Source organism: Amblyomma americanum, chromosome 1, assembly GCF_052857255.1.
Source record: "Amblyomma americanum isolate KBUSLIRL-KWMA chromosome 1, ASM5285725v1, whole genome shotgun sequence".
NCBI lineage: Eukaryota > Metazoa > Arthropoda > Arachnida > Ixodida > Ixodidae > Amblyomma > Amblyomma americanum.
In genome coordinates, this window is record NC_135497.1 from 277,501,416 (window position 1) to 277,518,951 (window position 17,536).

At 44.8% G+C, this 17,536-nt stretch overlaps 1 protein-coding gene across 1 annotated transcript; it reads left to right on the plus strand.

Moving 5' to 3' along the window:
• Positions 1-2,514: 2,514 nt before the first annotated feature.
• LOC144118165 (uncharacterized) lies at positions 2,515-10,775 on the plus strand. Its single transcript, XM_077651264.1, has 4 exons — positions 2,515-2,608; positions 3,997-4,072; positions 6,144-6,273; positions 10,663-10,775. The coding sequence occupies exons 1-4, from the start codon at positions 2,526-2,528 to the stop codon at positions 10,773-10,775; spliced, it is 402 nt and encodes a 133-aa protein (XP_077507390.1). The 5' UTR covers positions 2,515-2,525.
• Positions 10,776-17,536: the final 6,761 nt, after the last annotated feature.

A 17,536-nucleotide genomic window follows, 5' to 3' on the forward strand; every position in this document is an offset into this window, starting at 1 on the left:
TTCCAACACTGATACATTGTTGGCGGAGAATTTTTTTAGCGGCAGTGACGTGCTGCTTATCATAAAATAGCAAAAAAAATACTTTACGACGTCGTTCATTGCTTCACTGAAAATTTCATGACGGTGACACGAAAATGTCGCTAAATATAGAGAACAGCGTACGCAGCCGAAGGTGAAATGGGGCTGCCGGCGAGTTTGAACCGATTTGATTCTCGGTCGAAATGAGAATAAAGTCTTGGGACTGACGTCAATCGCGCGCTTTCAAGAGTTTCGCCTGCTTTGACACAGTCTAGCGCCTGTGCACCCACGCTCGGTCCTCTAAACTGCTCTGGTCCCAGTGTGACTCTGTGCTACGACAATCTGAGCGAACAGGAGGATGTCTGGGGGTTTTGATGTGCACCACGGCCATACAGTTAAGCGCCATGATAAAGTACGGGCGCCCTTCTCGGGGCCGGCATGCCAGCCTGGATGCCGGCCGCCAGCGTCAGAAAAATGCGACAGTAATGTTTGTTCAAGTCCATACTAAGCCGTCGGATGGAGTATCGTTGGCCAATATCGAGTCGTTGGTAGAAGCGATAACAGGAACACAAACAAATGCCTTCCCACAGCGCCTTTAATTGCTGGTGCTCAATCGCGGCTCTCCTGGCCTCAGCTGGCTCCGCTCCTGAAGGTGTCGCGGAAGCCGAACATATCTTTGTTTTACTATGAGACGAGGTTCACAGTAAAACGATGACGAAAGCAGCACCTCACTGCTAGCCAGTTTCGAAGTGCACTCAGCTGCTGCATCGATGTGAAACCGGCTAGGCTTAGCGACGACTAGGGCGGCCAGGGGGTAGCGCGTAGTTCATTGCCCGGTGCGTCCACGGTCGGCGTCGTTCCCGAAAGCTCGGCTCGCTCACTCCGGCTGGCTCACTGATTGCCTCAACAGCTTGCGACTTTCACTCGGAAGGCTGGAAAATCGAGCAGCGAGCGACTGACCTGCGACTGAGCGATACTTAATGCCCACGCTTGCAGTACTGCATGGTGAACAACTTTTAACGCCCATATGCTTGGGTTATCGGCTGCGTTGCGGCGAGTCTTAGTTAAGATCGTCCGCGACGCCATCGTCACCGTTCGTGACGCACAGGCTGAGAACTTCAAATCCAGTATGTGCAAAAACAGCTCGTATTTATTGTATCGATACGAACTCGAAAACACGGCTGCTTCGATGCGCAAGTGGGCTCTTTATTTTGAAACTACACGCGATCAGATGCGACGAATGCTAGCCGCTGTTGCATACTAGCTAAAGTGTGACGCAAGTATCGACGTAGTTTCGAAACGCTGTTCATATCAAAGCAATCCGCTTGTACTGGTCACAGATTAAGCTGTCAAAGTTTCACGATCTCCTGTGAGCGTGCCAGTGTCGCGCAAATTAATGCATCGCAGCTGCTCTCCATCGTGCCAATTGCGTTAAACTTATCCACGATATTCGCCAGCTTAAGATAAGGCGCATTTCTTCGTTGTTTTTGTCGCAACTTTGTGATTTTATCTGGCATCAAACGAAATTTCTTTCCGTCAACAGCGTCGTCTGCTCCTTCGCCTGCTCCGTCGTCTGCTAGGGCATCCGGGTCACTTCAGGAGATCACAGGATCGCAGCTTCTACAAACATTCCAGAAAAAAGTAACTAAAAGCGCATTAATATTCATAAATAATGTAAAAATAATTTTTAAAGAATGGACCGTTTTTGTTATTGAGATAAATTAAATATTTATGGTTTAAAAAACAAACTTCTTTGTCGGTTGCAATTTTCCGACGACGCGAAAGCGCAGCCGTCGGCGCCATTGCAGCGCAAACGACGCGTCGAGTTTTGTATTTGCCTCTTTGAGGCATTGCTTGAGTGCTTGTACGGCGGACACGTGTGAAGAACGCATTCAATAGGAAGGGGAGCAGGAGTGTGTTTTTGATGCCAACGGCCAGAATTACAGCCTGTCAACATTGGCGAGTTTCAACGGGTAATACCCCTGTTACACGGGCGTTTTCCACGGCAGTTCAGTTGACTCTCAGTTGAACTGAACGGCAGTTAGCGGTGTTACACGGCAGTGCTAACTGCCGTTGAAATCTCAACGGCAGTTGAGTTCGACTGAGATCGGGGGTCCCAGTTGAACGGCCAACTGACAAGATGGCGACCTAGGGACCGAAAAACTTGCCCTCTTACTGGATTGTCTTGGCTCAGTGTGCTTCGAACCCGCAAATTTCTACCGCAAAGCAAAAACTACACAAAAATAATTGTCACTATAGTAAGGAATATATACACTGCGATCATTTACAACAAGAAAAAAAATGCACACACTGCTTTTTTCTTATTTAAACTTCCCTCTAGACGCGAGGTCATGTGGTTAGAGTGCTAACTGAACTGAACGCGAAGTGCTCGTGTAACAGCTGGCGATTCCAGTTGAGTTCAACGGCAGTTGAAATCCTCAACTGGCGGTTAACTGAACTGTCGTTGAAAACGCCCGTGTAACACGGGTATAAGCCAAGTAGAAAGAATGTGCTACGACGTCTTGTCATCTGTAAAAGCGAACGAAGACTCCTGCGCGGTTTTACTAAGCCTGGATGAATCGCATGACCGGTGAGTCCCGCTCTGCGTTTCTTTGCTAATGATCTGTATTCACACGCGCTATTTGTATGGGGCTATATAGGGATGTGAGTGGAGGCGGTCTGCATGCGGTTGCCGCAGCCATAATGCGGCGCCAAAAAAGCAGGGCCTATATCCTGCATGACAAGTGTTGTTCTCAGTTTCTTTATGTGCGTTTAGTACTCGCGTGCCGTGGTAAATAAAAATGACACCAGATATCACAACAGAGTTACTCTTTCGCTTGCTAGCGCTTCGACGCTCTGTGCAAAAGCATGGATTTGCACTGCGTGGAAGACGATGAGCGAGAAGTGCCGCGCGGCGGAGCGCTCGAGCTAGGCCAGCTGCGATCAGACACCGCACTATTTTGCTCGGGGTTGGTACTTATCGGATTAGTGCTTGTGCCTTAATATTCGTCATAATAAATTATTCTGAGACAGTGATCGCATGCGAAAGGCTGGTGCATATTCCTCGCCTTGTCATTGGTAAACTTGTGTGTGATTCCCCAGTGGAACAGGATTAGAGGCAGTGTTATGTCAAAGTTAGATGAACGTTGTGTCTCCTGAGCTTTAAGCGTCGATGCTTCCTCTCCTTCTGAGCACCGCGAGCTGTTGGAGATGCAACTGCACACTTATTTCGGATTTCTACCTTTTTGCTATATCCTTCGCTTGTGAGGCCCGCATTCAAGTCGTTCGCCATTGTCGATGGTTTTTGTCACTTATTTTTACTTTGTTTTTATTCTTGGTTGCGTGTCATCAGCTGTGCTGCCGGCAATTCTCCGAGCTCGAAACTCTTCTAAGGAACGGGATCCTACCCACAGACCTCCCATCACCGCACTCACGAGAGTTCTTTGGTATTTTTTGTTTTTCTGGCCCTTACTTGCATTGCCAGTCGACAAATTTGTGCATTTTTTAATTGTATGCAGATATTTTAAATGCGCTACTAATTTTTTTATGATGCTAAGCTGTGCTGTGAGATTTCAAGCTTCTTGCTAGTGAAGGCATGCTTTTTCCATTCTCTCTTCTCATTTAACCAAGGCAGACTGGTTGCAACATTGAATTTAATTCCTAGACATTGGTGCAAGGCACAATGATAGGAATTAATTAAAACCTGCAGATCCTATATTCAAATTGGTGTGCAGTATTTCAGCCATCTCATCTTTCAGTGTGGTTATAACAGTCATTGCGACTCTTCTCAAAGAATGTATATGGGTGCATTACATAAAATCTGTTCATTTATTTTGTCATGGGCAAGCTCATTGGTTTTTTATTTACTTATATTATGTCTAATTTTAGTTTTTAAAGCAGTCGATGATTTCCTCTCTTGTCATTCATGACATGGCTACAGCCACTGACAGCTGTTGCTCTGGATGTATTTATTTGCAGTTGTCAGCTGCCAGCATCTATTGGGCCATGCGTGGTTCCTGCCTTCGCCTGTGTCATCCCTCCTGATCTGTTCATGGTAGTTATTCTTTTTCAGTGATGCATATCTTAGCTGCCTATTTAGACAAATATTTTCAACATAGGCTTGCAGCTAGGTTTATAAATGCATGCAAACTCTACATGCACTTCACAGCAGTACCTCAGCCTATAATTACCGGAACTGTAGACTTGTACAAAATATAGTCGCTGATGTAGCTCTTGAGGCAGCTGCTGTTAACATAAACGTGCTTTGACATTGCACGCCTGTTGCCTGGTATGCATATGTGTCCTCGAAAAGGACCTATATGTTCATTTATCTCTATAAAAATTTGGGCTCTACAGTGATGCTTTACCAGTATCTCTGATACAGAGACCAAATTGTCAGTAATGTAAAATTGCACGATGACACCAATCCTTGTATGGCATAGCATCCTTGCAATGCACTGGGCAAGCTGCTGTCAGCACAGATTTATTGCTGGTTTATTGCCATAGCATATGGTTATACTGCACAGTTTGTACCTCTAACTTAAAGCTGCATCCTTGAAAAATTTAAAATTAGTTGAAGGAAAAAATGAAGGAAATGCAAGAGTAACTGTATCAAATTTTGGTGGACACTTTAACCATGATATAAGGGAGGGATATAGAAGAGAATTAAAGAAGAGCTGCCCTAGTGGGTGGCTGACGCCCTTGTTATATGCCCCTCTTTAGTTAAACATACCTCGCAATTAGCACATTTGGTGCAAAACAAACATGAGACTTGCACACTCACGAGCACCCTCATGTCAGTAAAACAAAGTGCCAATGTTGCCGTACTTAAGAGCTTTGCTCTTAAAAGCGCAGCTGACTGCTGCTCAAAGTTGAGAGCAAAAATATGTCTACTTTTCCTCATGTGCAGTCCGCGGTGCTGGTGCCATTTGCAATGGTGATTGACATTGAGTAGCATGATACGCAGTCCATTCCTGGAGTTACTGATTTTGTCTGTCTTGTGAATGTGCCGTTAAAATTAGTAGTGCAGAACAATGGTTCTCCTATTCATCTTAGGTAACTGTGTCCTGTGCCACATGCTACCACCCTTTTCCTCAAATTTCCTAATCTCATTTAGCCATCTGATTGCCACCCATTCATGCATATACCTACTCTTTGAATCCTCCCAGTGTTTTAGTGTGGTATTGCTTATATCTTCTCTGCATTATGCATGCATTGCACTTCCTCTTTTTCGATTTAGTCAGGATATCTCTGTTCTTGTTTCTTGCATAAGCATAAGAGGCGACTCAAGTGCACCATCTGGGCTTGTGATGCAGTGTGTAGGGCCCTTTCGTTTTTGGGTGAAACCTGGTTTCTTCCTACTGTTTCACCCATAAAGATTCGTAAAGATCAGGTTCAACACAATTTCTGTGCAAATGTGCCTGTAAGAAAGTGTGGTTATAAGGTGCACAAAGCCGAAGAACTGCTGGACTGTAGTGGATGTCGGATATTTCTTCTGACAGATTTTTTAAACAATTCTGGCTATTTTATTTCCCTTTTAATGTTTATTGTTTGTCGGTTGCTTATTATTTTTGGATAAATTGAAAACTGCATGTACTGACTGGTATTTCATTGCAATAATTATACCCATAATTATGAAGCTGTGTTGGAAGGTAGGTGTGCATTTAGTATGTGTGCTTTGAATTTCAGTGATTGTTTCTGCAATGCAAAATGGACGACCGGTCTCTGCTGTGCGAGTTTTTTGCAATGGAGTGAAAGTAACTGGAGCAGCATTTGCTACTGTGTCACCCAGCCAAAAGTTGTCCCACAGAACCACTGAGCTTCTGAATACCTATGGCTTAAAGCTCGAAGCTCTGGTTGCCCTTTCAGAGGTTTTCTGCATTAACCAGTGCAAGCCCAAGGGCTCAGAGCTAACAAGCATTTGAAACCATAGAGCTATACACAGTAGTTCTGGGACCGTGCAGCAAGTCAGTAATGAGGTCACAATAAACATGGTTTACTGTAGAAAGCTATTGTAAAAAAATAACTGCGCTCGCAGAAAATGCTGTTTTTTTCGTTAGCCAGTCATTGAAACAAAGCAATGCATGTAAAATTTGATATCTCGCTGATCCCTCATTTTTTTCCAGCTAAAGACCAAGAGTTGCATAGAAGTTGTGCAAGCCACCAAGTTGCGTGTGATTTGTGCCAGGGACCTGGAGCATGCTGGGAAATTAGTGGATGGCCAGTGGTATTCACTCAGTAAGGCAAGCTTTTTCTGTAAGTACAGTTTTTGGCATGGCATTGCTTAGAGATGCATGCATTAAACAGACTACTCTGTACCTGCCCATGCTTCAAGAACAATGGAGTACATGAAAAAAATTGATTGGCAAAAAAAACTTGCCGCTTCTGTTATTTTTTTTTCAGGAAAGTATTTTCCATTTAAAGGGCTCAGTGTGCTGAGAAAACTTTAAAAATTAATACTATGTGCTTGTGGCTTTTTTTTCAAATTTCTCCTTCCACGTCTATGTTGGCCTGACCTTGTAGCTTGTGTGCTAGATATTGGCTGCTACCTACAGTTCACTTTTTTGTTCTCTTTAATTGCTTGTCACGTTCTTTGCGTGGCAGTGTCATGCAGTTTGGGAAGTAATCCGATCTGATTTCTGCATTGGTCTGAAGTGCAAGCATTTGCGTGTGGGGCAGGTTTATGGTGTCCCCTTGTTTGCTGTAAGTGCAGTTTGGCCATGAGGGTTAGTCCTTTTTTATTTTGATGCAGTGTCATTTACTTCATGCATAAATTAATGAAGTAAGCACTATTTTTTGTAATAAATGAACATTTATTATAGCTACGGCCATTATAAGTGCATTTGACCCAAAAATAGCTGTCTTCCGGCATTCAGTATTACATCTTAAAACCAGCCAGAAGACACAACACAGGAGAAGAGATGAGCACAAGACGAGGCTGGTCTAAGAACTGAAATTGTATTGAAGGAAAGCGGCAAAAGAAGACCTGCAAAGAGATTCACGCGCACAAAACCCCAAAGCAGTGAGAGGGCAAAAAACAATCGAAAGGCAATGGCGTACTAGTAAACCATCTTAAAAACTTTTTTCTTACAGTGAAGGTACACTGACAGTTTAGCCAGGCACATGTCCTTAGCCTTACCGATGTAGTAAGCCTCAACTATATCAGGACAGATTGATCACTTCCCTAAACCACTGATGTGCCGCAGAAATCAGGCGTGCAGAGAGAAAGGTCGTCCTCCGATTGCATTCACGAGATTGAACGTGCAGTGTCAGGTAAGCATTCACCTTCCTCTCTATACAGTGAAAGTGCTCTCAGCCAGGTCCACATTCAGACATCTGCCTGTCTGCTCATAGTAGTTTCAGCTACAAGGCAGCAGAACGCAAAAAAAACGTTTACTTTTGCAAGTGGTGAACATTTGTTATCTGCCACTGTGCATAGCGGACGATTACCCGTAGTTGTATCAAGCCTAGTTTGAACGGTGGTGCAAAGGGCTCCTACATCACTTTTAGCTGTCAAGACAACAGCAACATCATACTTTGGTGCAACTTTCTTGGGACGGTGCGAAATGGCATTGGAAGTAAGGTATAGAGGCCGCCTTTTTGTGCTGCTCAACTACGTCAGCATCATGCGAGTGGTGTTCCGTTCCCTTGAGCGAGTAAAAACACACTCTGACAGGTGCACGAGATGGGCACGTGGGAACCCAGGTGCCATTGGCTTGGAAACCTGCTCCGACAATGCATTCTCAAACCTGATGGCATGACTTCCATGAAGCGGTCGTGATGCATGCGATTGCCAGCCTGTCCTTCACCAGCCTCGACTAGTTCGACTCATAGCTAAGAGGCTTCCCAATCTTGGGCTGTGGCGCCAACATATGTGGTCGTCTGCAAAGCGCAGGTCTCAATCTAGAAACTGCAAATGGTTATTAGTGAAATTCAGACGTAAAAGATAGGCTTCGACCGCATGCCTAAAGATTTCTAAAACATCTTATGCCAACTTATCTGAGCCCTCCTTCTGCAAGAAAATTAGGTAGCTATCAACATAACGAAATGCTACTATGCCGAGGTTTTCCAAATGGCTTTGATGCGGTATCGACTCTGGACAGAAGAATGTCGCGGAGGAACAGTATGACCTGGAACCCTGTGCATACTCCTGATTTCTCATGTAAATACCGCCCTACCAACTCACAAAAGTGGAGTTCTGTGGAGTTCTAGTTTCTTGTGGGCAGCAACCTGGGCAGGTGCTCTGCAGTGCGCATCGACATGGAGGTCCTGTACTATTCATTGTCACATGATAGACCTCTGAGGCGTGTGCAAAACTGCATCAGGGTGAACAATGAACATGCTTTTACAGACGACTGCGAGATTTTGGTTGCTGGCTTCATGGGGCTGTTCTTTTACTGCAAATCCGCATTTGTAAGTTGGCAGGGCGGTATTTACATGCAGGTCGTACCTTTGCTCAGCAACATTTTTTTGTAAAAAGTCGATAAGGCATTAGAGCCCTGTTTGCAAGACCTTGGCATAGTAGCATTTCGTTATGTTCATCACTACCTAAATTTTCTGGACATGGAAGGCTCAGATAAGTTGGCACAAGATGTTTTAGGAGTTTAAGGCGTGCGGTCAAGGCCTGTCTTGTACATCAGAATTGTCTAAGCAGAACCGTTAGCAGTTTCTTGATGCAGACCTGTGCTTTGTGGACGACCATGTTTGTTGGGGCTACAGCCAAAGATCGGGGAAGGCTCTTTTTAGCTACGAGTCGGACCACTCATGGCTGCGGAAGGATGGTGAAGAGGTGTATTTGTCGCTGATTAGAGTCAGTAAAGATGCACACTTGATGGGTGTGCAATTGCATGCATGACATCAGCTTTACATAAGTCATGCCATCACTGTGCTGAGGATGCATTCTTGTAGCAAGTTTTGAAGCTAATGGCAGCTGGGTTCCCACTTTCCCATCTCACCAACCTGTCATAGTATGTTTTCCCTCGCTTGGGGGTAAGGAACACACTCTCGGATGATGCTGATATACCTTACCTCCACAGTATTTCACAGTCTCAAGAAAGTCGCGGCAAAGTGTAATGCTGCTGTTGTCTTAACAGTTAAGTGCAAGACAGGAGGCCTTTGCGCCTCTATTAAAAAAAGGCTTGATAAAACTGGGTAATCGTCCACAATAGAAAGAGTCACAAAAAAAGGTTCACCACTTGCAAAAGTAATGGAGTTTATTGCGTTCCACAGCCCTATGGCTGCAACTACTATGGGCAGACAGGCCGATATCTGAATTTGCACCTGACTGAGCACTTTCACTCTATAGGGGGAAGGCAAATTCTAATCTGGCACTGCACGCTCAATCTTGTGAATGCAAATCTGACGATGACTTGTCTCTTTGCACGGCTAATTTCCACGACACATTAGTGGTTTACAGAAGGGATAAATCTGTTGGTAGATAGTTGAGGCTTACTACATTGTAAGGCTAAGGACACGTGTGGCTAAGCCGTCAGTAAACCTTCGCCATAAGGAATTTGCTTTTTTAGATGATTCATTAGTATGCCAGTGACTTTTGATTGCACTTCGCCCTTTCACTGCTTTGGGTTATTGTGCGCCCGTATCTCTTCGCAGATCTTGTTTTGCGGCTTTCCTTCAATGATGCCGCCATGGTGGCTCAGTGGTTATGGCGCTCGGCTGCTGTCCCGAAAGATGCGCGTTCGATCCTGGCCGTGGCAGTCGAATTTCGATGGAGGCGAAATTTTAGAGGCCTGTGTACAGTGCGTTGTCAGTGCACGCTGAAGAACCCCAGCCATAGCCTGAGTTGCTTTGGGATGTTAAACCCTCAAAAATCAAATACTCAAAACCTTCAATGAAATTTTTGTTAGTCCAGCCTCTTCTTGATCTCATGTCTTCACGTGTGTCGTGTCTTCTGGCTGGTTTTAAGGTGAGTCAGTACCAACTCGGCCAATCTTGAGCCTTGTTCAGTATTACATTTTAAATAAAGTGAGAGCTTTACTAGGCTATGTTGCTGGGGATCGTGTCCACAGCAGTTGTGGGCAACTCAGAAGAGATAGCATCATACGAGTGGTTGTAATTGGAAGAGGATGATGTGAGGATGCTGTGCGAAAAAATTTCTTATCGGATAATTATTTACAGCCAAAAATGTCCAAAAAGTGGCTGGGCCAGAGAAAAAGTGCCGCGAAATTTGAAAACGCTGAAAGTAGGTGGAGCTACAGCGCAGCGCCAAATTTGGAGAACTGGAAGTATGGACAAAGCCAAAGCTTGGCGCCAAGTTTGAAAACTTGAAATGAGCAATCACGTCACCAGTGATAGGTGACCTATACGTAACCAGGAGATAGGAAAAAGAATGATAAATTAGAGGCAATTAGGTAATTAATGAGAAGCTAAAGGCACTGAACGGGTGATTTGACTGGGCGGGTATTCAGTAAGTGGGCGGGAATGATGCATGGCAGAAAATTTGAAAACTCGAAATGGTTGCTGGGATTAAATGAGGGTAAAATAAGAGTTAATTGATAACCAATCAAGTCAACGAGAAAACAACCATGGCACCAAATTTGAAAGGCGACCAGTGTCGAGGAGGCATCAACGCTTTCACATTTTTTTTGTGCAGGTAGCTGCGGTGATCTCTATATTTTCTTTTTTCAGCCAAGACAAAGACCACTTCTCTTGGCTCATGGGCGATGTATCTAGAAACCTGCGGCCAGGACAACGCTGAACAGGGTGCGTCAGCAAGCTCGAAAAAAAGCACAAAACAGTAAATAAAAATTGATCATTTTCATTTCAATTCTAGTGGTTTTGGGCATGAATTACTCTGGAATGCACAAAGCTTGTGTTAATTGACAGGCGACCATTAACAAGCTGTGCGTTTTTGTGCATTGCCTACTCCAGAACACACAAACCCTGTGTTAATTGGCAGGTGACACAGTAACGACTGTGACAGTGTACGAGCACTACACAAGACACACTACAGAAGACAAGACACACTACAGAAGACAGACTATGGAAGTCAAGACAGACTACAGAAGGCAAGACAGACTACAGAAGACAGGACAGACTACAAAAGACAAGACAGACTACAGAAGACAAGACAGACTACAGAAGACATGCCCAAAATACGACAAAACTACAGACTACAGAAATTTTCTGTCTTGGAATCCTGTAGTGTGTTTTGACTGGGTTCACTCTGCCATTCCTGCCCCCCTTCAAGCTCTTATACCGCATTTACACGGGCACCCTTAACCATGGTTAAGTAAACTGCGGTTACCCTTAACTATAGTTAGCCGCGCTCACACGGAAAGCCAAACTGTAGTTACGCCACTAACCGTAGTTACCGTAAACCGAGCTGGCTAACCTCCGTTTGCGCTTAACCGACAAAATGGCGGCGTCCGCGGAAGGCATGGAGGCAGCAGCAGCAGTGTCGCAGGAATCGTCCTCCCAGAGGCGTGTCAACTGGCCTGATGTAACAACAGTGGCTTTGATTCGCATCTGGGAGGACCAGCTACCCGCTCTGCGGGGAAATACGCGCAATGCGCGTATATACGCTGCCATGGCGGCGGAGCTGAACGCCGGGCTAGCGCCGGGCGAAGGCCCCTACCCTGCAAAGCAGGTCAAGCAAAAAATGAATAATCTCAACAAAAAATACCGGTAAGTGCTATCTTTACTCTCATTGCATTGCTCACCTAGCGCTGTTTTTATGGCGCGACGTCAGCCCCACGTGTGCGGCAGCAGTGTGTTGGTTCAGCAACGTGCAAACTTTTCGCCGTCGTCGCGTATTGTTTACCTCGCGAGCGCCCAAGATGTTTCAATTATGTATGTACTCATATAAGAATTGAACAACGAGTGCCTTGTGACAGGAGCAGCGTATGTTACACAGCGCCAGTCCGTTATTTTTCTTCGTAAACTGCGTAGTTGTTGGCCTAACAAAAGATGACACATACCCACACTGGGGGATCGGCCAAGAATCGGGTGGCTATTCACCTGTACTGAGTTAATAAAAAAGAAAAGCACCTTTTCCTCTTCGTTTGTGTACGCGTGCATGCACCGCTCTGCATGCAAACTTTGTCTTTCTCATTTTCGCGGCAGTTGTTGTCGTTCAAAGCTTTTGTTTCAAACTGGCAGAGCGCTGTACATAGTGACCTTGCCATACAGCCGCCAGCACGCATGGCAGCACGCATGGTCAGCGTTGTGATCATTACTTAGCTCCTATTTAACTTGCACTGATTGATTGGCAGGCAAAATTCTCATTCAATCAACTTCCGCTCAAGTGTAAGCATTGCGTGCAGAACCGAATACAAGTGCTTCAAAATTTCACTGTTTTTTTTCTGAGTTAAGGTGTCTTTATAGAGTGCTCGGGTACTTCTGGCTACCAGCTAAGGTAACAGTTCAGCAAATTTCTCGATTTTCTGAAATATATAACTAGGCCTCACTGGCCTACTATGCAGATATTGCTACAATGCTATCAGCTGAACCAATCACTTGAAAAGCTCCAACTGGTGCAGTTAAGAGACATTTTCACCAGTACCTGCCAGTTGGTGCCTGCATATTGATGTAACATTTGTCTTAAGTACCAGTGTTCACAGGAAGTTTGATGGCCTAAAGAGATCACCAAGAGCACATTTATTATTGAAATCATTTCTATCTTTCCAGGCAGCTGAGACGAACTGGAACTGCCACTGGCCTCCTGGTGTCCCGTGGCAGTTCTACTGGCAGCTGCAGTTTCCTCGGCAGCCTATCCATCAATGATGATGGGCGGGTCGAGGAAAGTTTGGAGGTAATTTACAATTTCAAACATTACCCATTATTAGACCGCTCAGTCACTGTGGAATTCCATCACTATGAATTTTTTTAAATATACAGAATACTGCACAAGGCACGCCGGCTGCGGATACTAGAGAACTGAGTAGAAAAGGGAGGGAAGAGGTTGCACAGAAAAAAACGACACTTGTACAACCATGGTTGTCAGGCAAGCGCGAACAAAAGGTTCTTAACCCAGAGCAGTTCAATCCAAAGTGTCATACTGCAGTTACCACCTCATCTCTATCTACTTTGGTTCATTGGCTTGGCCTCTTGCCAAGGTTATATACCAAGTGGCACGTAGTTGATTACTTGTAATCTGTTACTTGTAATTGAATACATTTTATGTAATTTTGTAATCAATTACTTTTTCAGACTAACATTACGGGTTATACAGTTATCCTTTATTTTTATAGCATTGTTTATTGCCTCTGGGCATAAGGGGAGTTGGGAAGAAAAGAGAAAGGATATAAGTGGCGAAATTGAGGCCACGTCTCAGTTACGGCAGGAGTGAGGGCAACCTCTACCCGGATCCTCCGGAGCACAATCTCCTCTGCACGGGTAAAACCGTGGGGCGGAGGGTTATCGCACTCTGAGGGACGAGAGCACGTGTGTGGCGCTGGAGGTGTTCCTTGTGAGGAGGGTAGCATCATCTATACTGAGGAATTGAGGCATTGATGTGGGTAGGGTCGGCAAGCAGGTTGCAGAATCTGCAGAGCTTTGTGAATTGATTAGGTCACGTGGGACCCACTCAATTCGAATGGCTTGCGGGATGCGAGCCACCAGGCGATGTATATTCTGGCAGATTTCTGGGCTGCGGCTGACGCGTCGGAGTAGACGTATTTCTTGAAGGGCGTCAGTGCGGATGATAATGTGGGCTGTAGGGAAGCAAGGTAACTGCGGCTACAGAGGGAAGCGAGTCTTGTATAGCAACCAGCTCAGCACAGAAGGAAGAAGGTTCCGCGAATCGAAACCTGACCGTCTTGTCAAGTGCAGGCTTGCAGGGACAGTAAACTGCAGTTGTTGTTACACAGCCCTGGATACTGACATCAACATATATAATAATTGAGCCGCGTTATTATTATAAAATATATAATAATGTTAGCCGCTTAGTCGTGCGGCTAAAATACCTCTGTGAGCTTGCACAGTGTTGATTTTAGAGAAATAGGCCGGAAGTTGCCAAGATCCGTCGGTGGCTTCCCTGCTTTTGTAATTGGGATCAAAGTGGCCAATTTCCAGGTCTCAGGAACAGAGCCGTTTAGCCATACTGGGGCGGTAATTGACCACTGTAATCAGTTACATTTCAGATGGAGTTATTGTAATTGTAGTTGGTAACTTATTTTATGCAACGTGTACAAGACTGGTTATATATTACCAATGACACTATCGATGTCTCATTCATTTTAAACGTGCTATTCATTATTGCTGTTCAGTGATTAGTTTTTGCTAGACTCTACAATTAAGTTCTTCAATAATATATCTATGCAGCTACTAGACTGTGTTAAGTTCTTCAATAATATATCTATGCAGTTATATGCAGATAAAAGATTTGAACTGTCCCTTTGTTCTGGCTGGCATAGGTTGGGGCAGCAGTTGATTGCATACTATTACGGCAGCTTTGACCATTCACCTGGGAAGATGAAAAATGCAATATACTATGTTTGGTCGTGTGCATCTGCCAGTCGTCAATGAGGAGCCAGGCACTGCCGAGGTACTAGCGTCAGGGGAAGACGAGCCCCTCGGAGACAGAGCGGACCCCCAACTGCTGAGCACGTCTCCCCTGGCTGTGCTACCCAATACGAGTGGAACTATGGGCTGCAGCAACCGAGGTGGAACAAGTGGAGGCGGCAGAAGCCGACGCAAGCGGGACAGCAGTTCCGTTGTGCACCAGCTTCTTGCGCTTCATAAAGACGAAGCCGCACAGGCGGTGAAAGCGGAGAAAAGGGCCCACAAATTTAAAAAGAAAATGCTTAGAATGACAAAAGAGGGCAATGATATTAACGCCAGCTTGGTTCGGCTGTTAGACAAGTACATGAAATCAAAAGAGGATAAAGAAAATAATGACAGGTAATTCAATAAAACTTTTTGCTGGGCGAGTTGGTTCATTTTACTTGAGGGGATGCTTGTAGCGCGACAAAAAACAAACAAGGGACAGATGTCGAACGGGACAAGTGCTACTCTCAACTAGTTTTATTGAAAGATCAATCGCACTCATTTATACAATTTCTCTTTTCCTTCAAGAACTCAATCACCAGAACACTCATGCGAATGACTCACAAATTTCACACGCATCACATCAGGCTATTTAAAAACTTATGCTCGTTAGAGTACATCTTTACTGAAGGGCTGGTGGCGCACTCCAGCCCTTTCTTTTTGATATGGAACGCCTCTATCAGTTCCCGTGTTAGTGCGAGCATGAAAAATGCGTCGATAATGGGAGTGGAATGAATCCGGTAGTTCACCGCAAGTCTTGCAAATGCTCGTCATTCCTAAAAAAGACAGAGGTCATTGGTCAAAGCAAATGCGCGCTAAAGCGGGAACTGATATAGGCGTTCCATATCAAAAAGAAAGGGCCGGACTGCATCAGCAGCCCTTCGGTGAAGATGTACTCTGACGAGTATGTTTTTACATAGCCTGATCCGATGCAGGCGTGTGAAATTTGTGTGCCATTCGCATGAGCGTTCTGGTGATTGTGTTCTTGAAGGAAAAAGGAAACTATGTAAATATGTTCGATCGATCTTTCAATTAAACTAGTTGAGAGTAGCGCTTGTCCCGTTCATCTCTGTGCCTTGTCTGCTTTTTGTCGCGCTACAAGCATCGCCTCAAGTAAAATGAACCAACTTGCCCAGCAAAAAGTTTTATTGGACTTCATTTCTAGTACAGTTGTCCCTTCTTTCGTGTTTTCCTCTCCATTGCAAGATTCTGTGTTAGTCACCCACATCACTTGGACGACATGCAAGGCAAGACGCTTGGTGTATTGCATAAGGAAAGGACTGGTGCCGGTAGAGTTGGCTGCCGCCATAGACGTTGAAGATCTCTACGATTCTATTCCCCACAAAGAACTGTTCACCTCTGTTCTTAAGTGCATTGAAGGGAAACCTAGTTTGGGGAGCTGCTCCAAAGACCACTCTTCAAAATATTTACCTGCTTCAGAAGAAGGCCTTAAGAATTATTTTTAACCAACCTTATGATTATCCTTCCGCAGCCCTTTTCACAATAGTAACGTGCCGAGAATATTTAGTCTCTTTGATATACGTCTGTCCTTGCGCTACAAACAGGAAACTTGGGACAAAATTTCAACAATATCTCAAATCGCTAAGCTTGAGCTCCTTGTACCTACATACCCGCTACGCCGTCTGCGGCACTACAACCTTAACACGCCACGAACTAACTATGGGATACAGATGCTTAGATATTATCTACCCGCACTACTCAACCGCCTCTTTGATGCAGGCATTGACATTATTAAATGCAGCAATGCTGACCTCTGGGCGTTCTTTCACTAAATAATTCTCTTTTTTTATGGTTTGTGGCTGTTTCGTATATGGTCGAAATATGCAGGTTCGTTGAAAGCTTAGCGTAACCTGACAGCAAGCCAATCATGTTGTCTTCATTCATATATGTTGAAAATTGTTCTTTTTTATACGTTGCCATTGTGTTCACTGCTGTGAAATTAAGTGCTATAATCTGTATATAACCTTCAGGCGCGAATTAAGACAACAAGAAGGAAAATTGTGATTCCTTCAAATATTGCCTATAAACAGCTACCCAAACTGAGTGGTGTGAAGAAAAACATGTTTATTAAGTCAACAGAAATTTTTGGTGATGTGTACATTTGTACACATGGCGCCTCTAGGCCGTAAAGTATGTCGACAACCACTCACATAGGCAGAACTATTTCCAGGTGCTGTGACTCTTCACAAGTACTTGAGAATGAATTTTCAATGCCTCTCAGCTTGCCCACTTCGATTGCTTCTACTTTTTGGCATGAAATTCATAGTAACAATACTTTGCGGCACTTAGGCAGAGGAAAACTGCGCATTTGCGACAGCAAACTCGAGACTTCGAAACACAGCCTGTGTTTCGGCACCTTTGCGGGAAGTTGGCATTCATGTGAATGGGCCAGTGATTGTTTCCATCAAACCTTGTAGAGTTTGTCGGCATGGGCATGCCGATATGTGAGTTTCGGGCAGGCTTTGCAGAGCTGGTGCTTGGTCTTCCCCTCTTGTTTGGTGCAGTCCTGTTGCTTGCAATCAAGCTCCTTGCAATGTCTGACTGAAAGGCCATAACGTCCTTCACATCTTTTTTTGGCAGTCCCTCTGCATTAGCATCGCGAATGTACTCAAGCCAGCTGTCTTAAAATGCAAAGGAAATGAAGTGAAAGATTACCCTTACTGGCCATTTCTTCGTCTTTGCATGAAGAGGATAGAGCGACATCAAAAAATCCAACTTGTCAACGCCACCCATAAATCGATTGTACTCGGCGATTACCTGCGGGCAGTTGATGTTGACATGCTCCTTTGCTGCTTTACTCCATCTCTTCACCTTAGTGATAGTGCCTAGTCCTACAACTGTAAAGATCATGTTGACTGGACCATTGTCGTGCCAGCGAACAATGACCACGTGTTCCTCTTCAACAATCCTGAAGTCGTAGCTTCCGCGCCCTCCCTTCTTCAGCTCTTTTTCGCTTTTCAGCTCACACCCTAGAAGTCTGTTGGCCCTAATC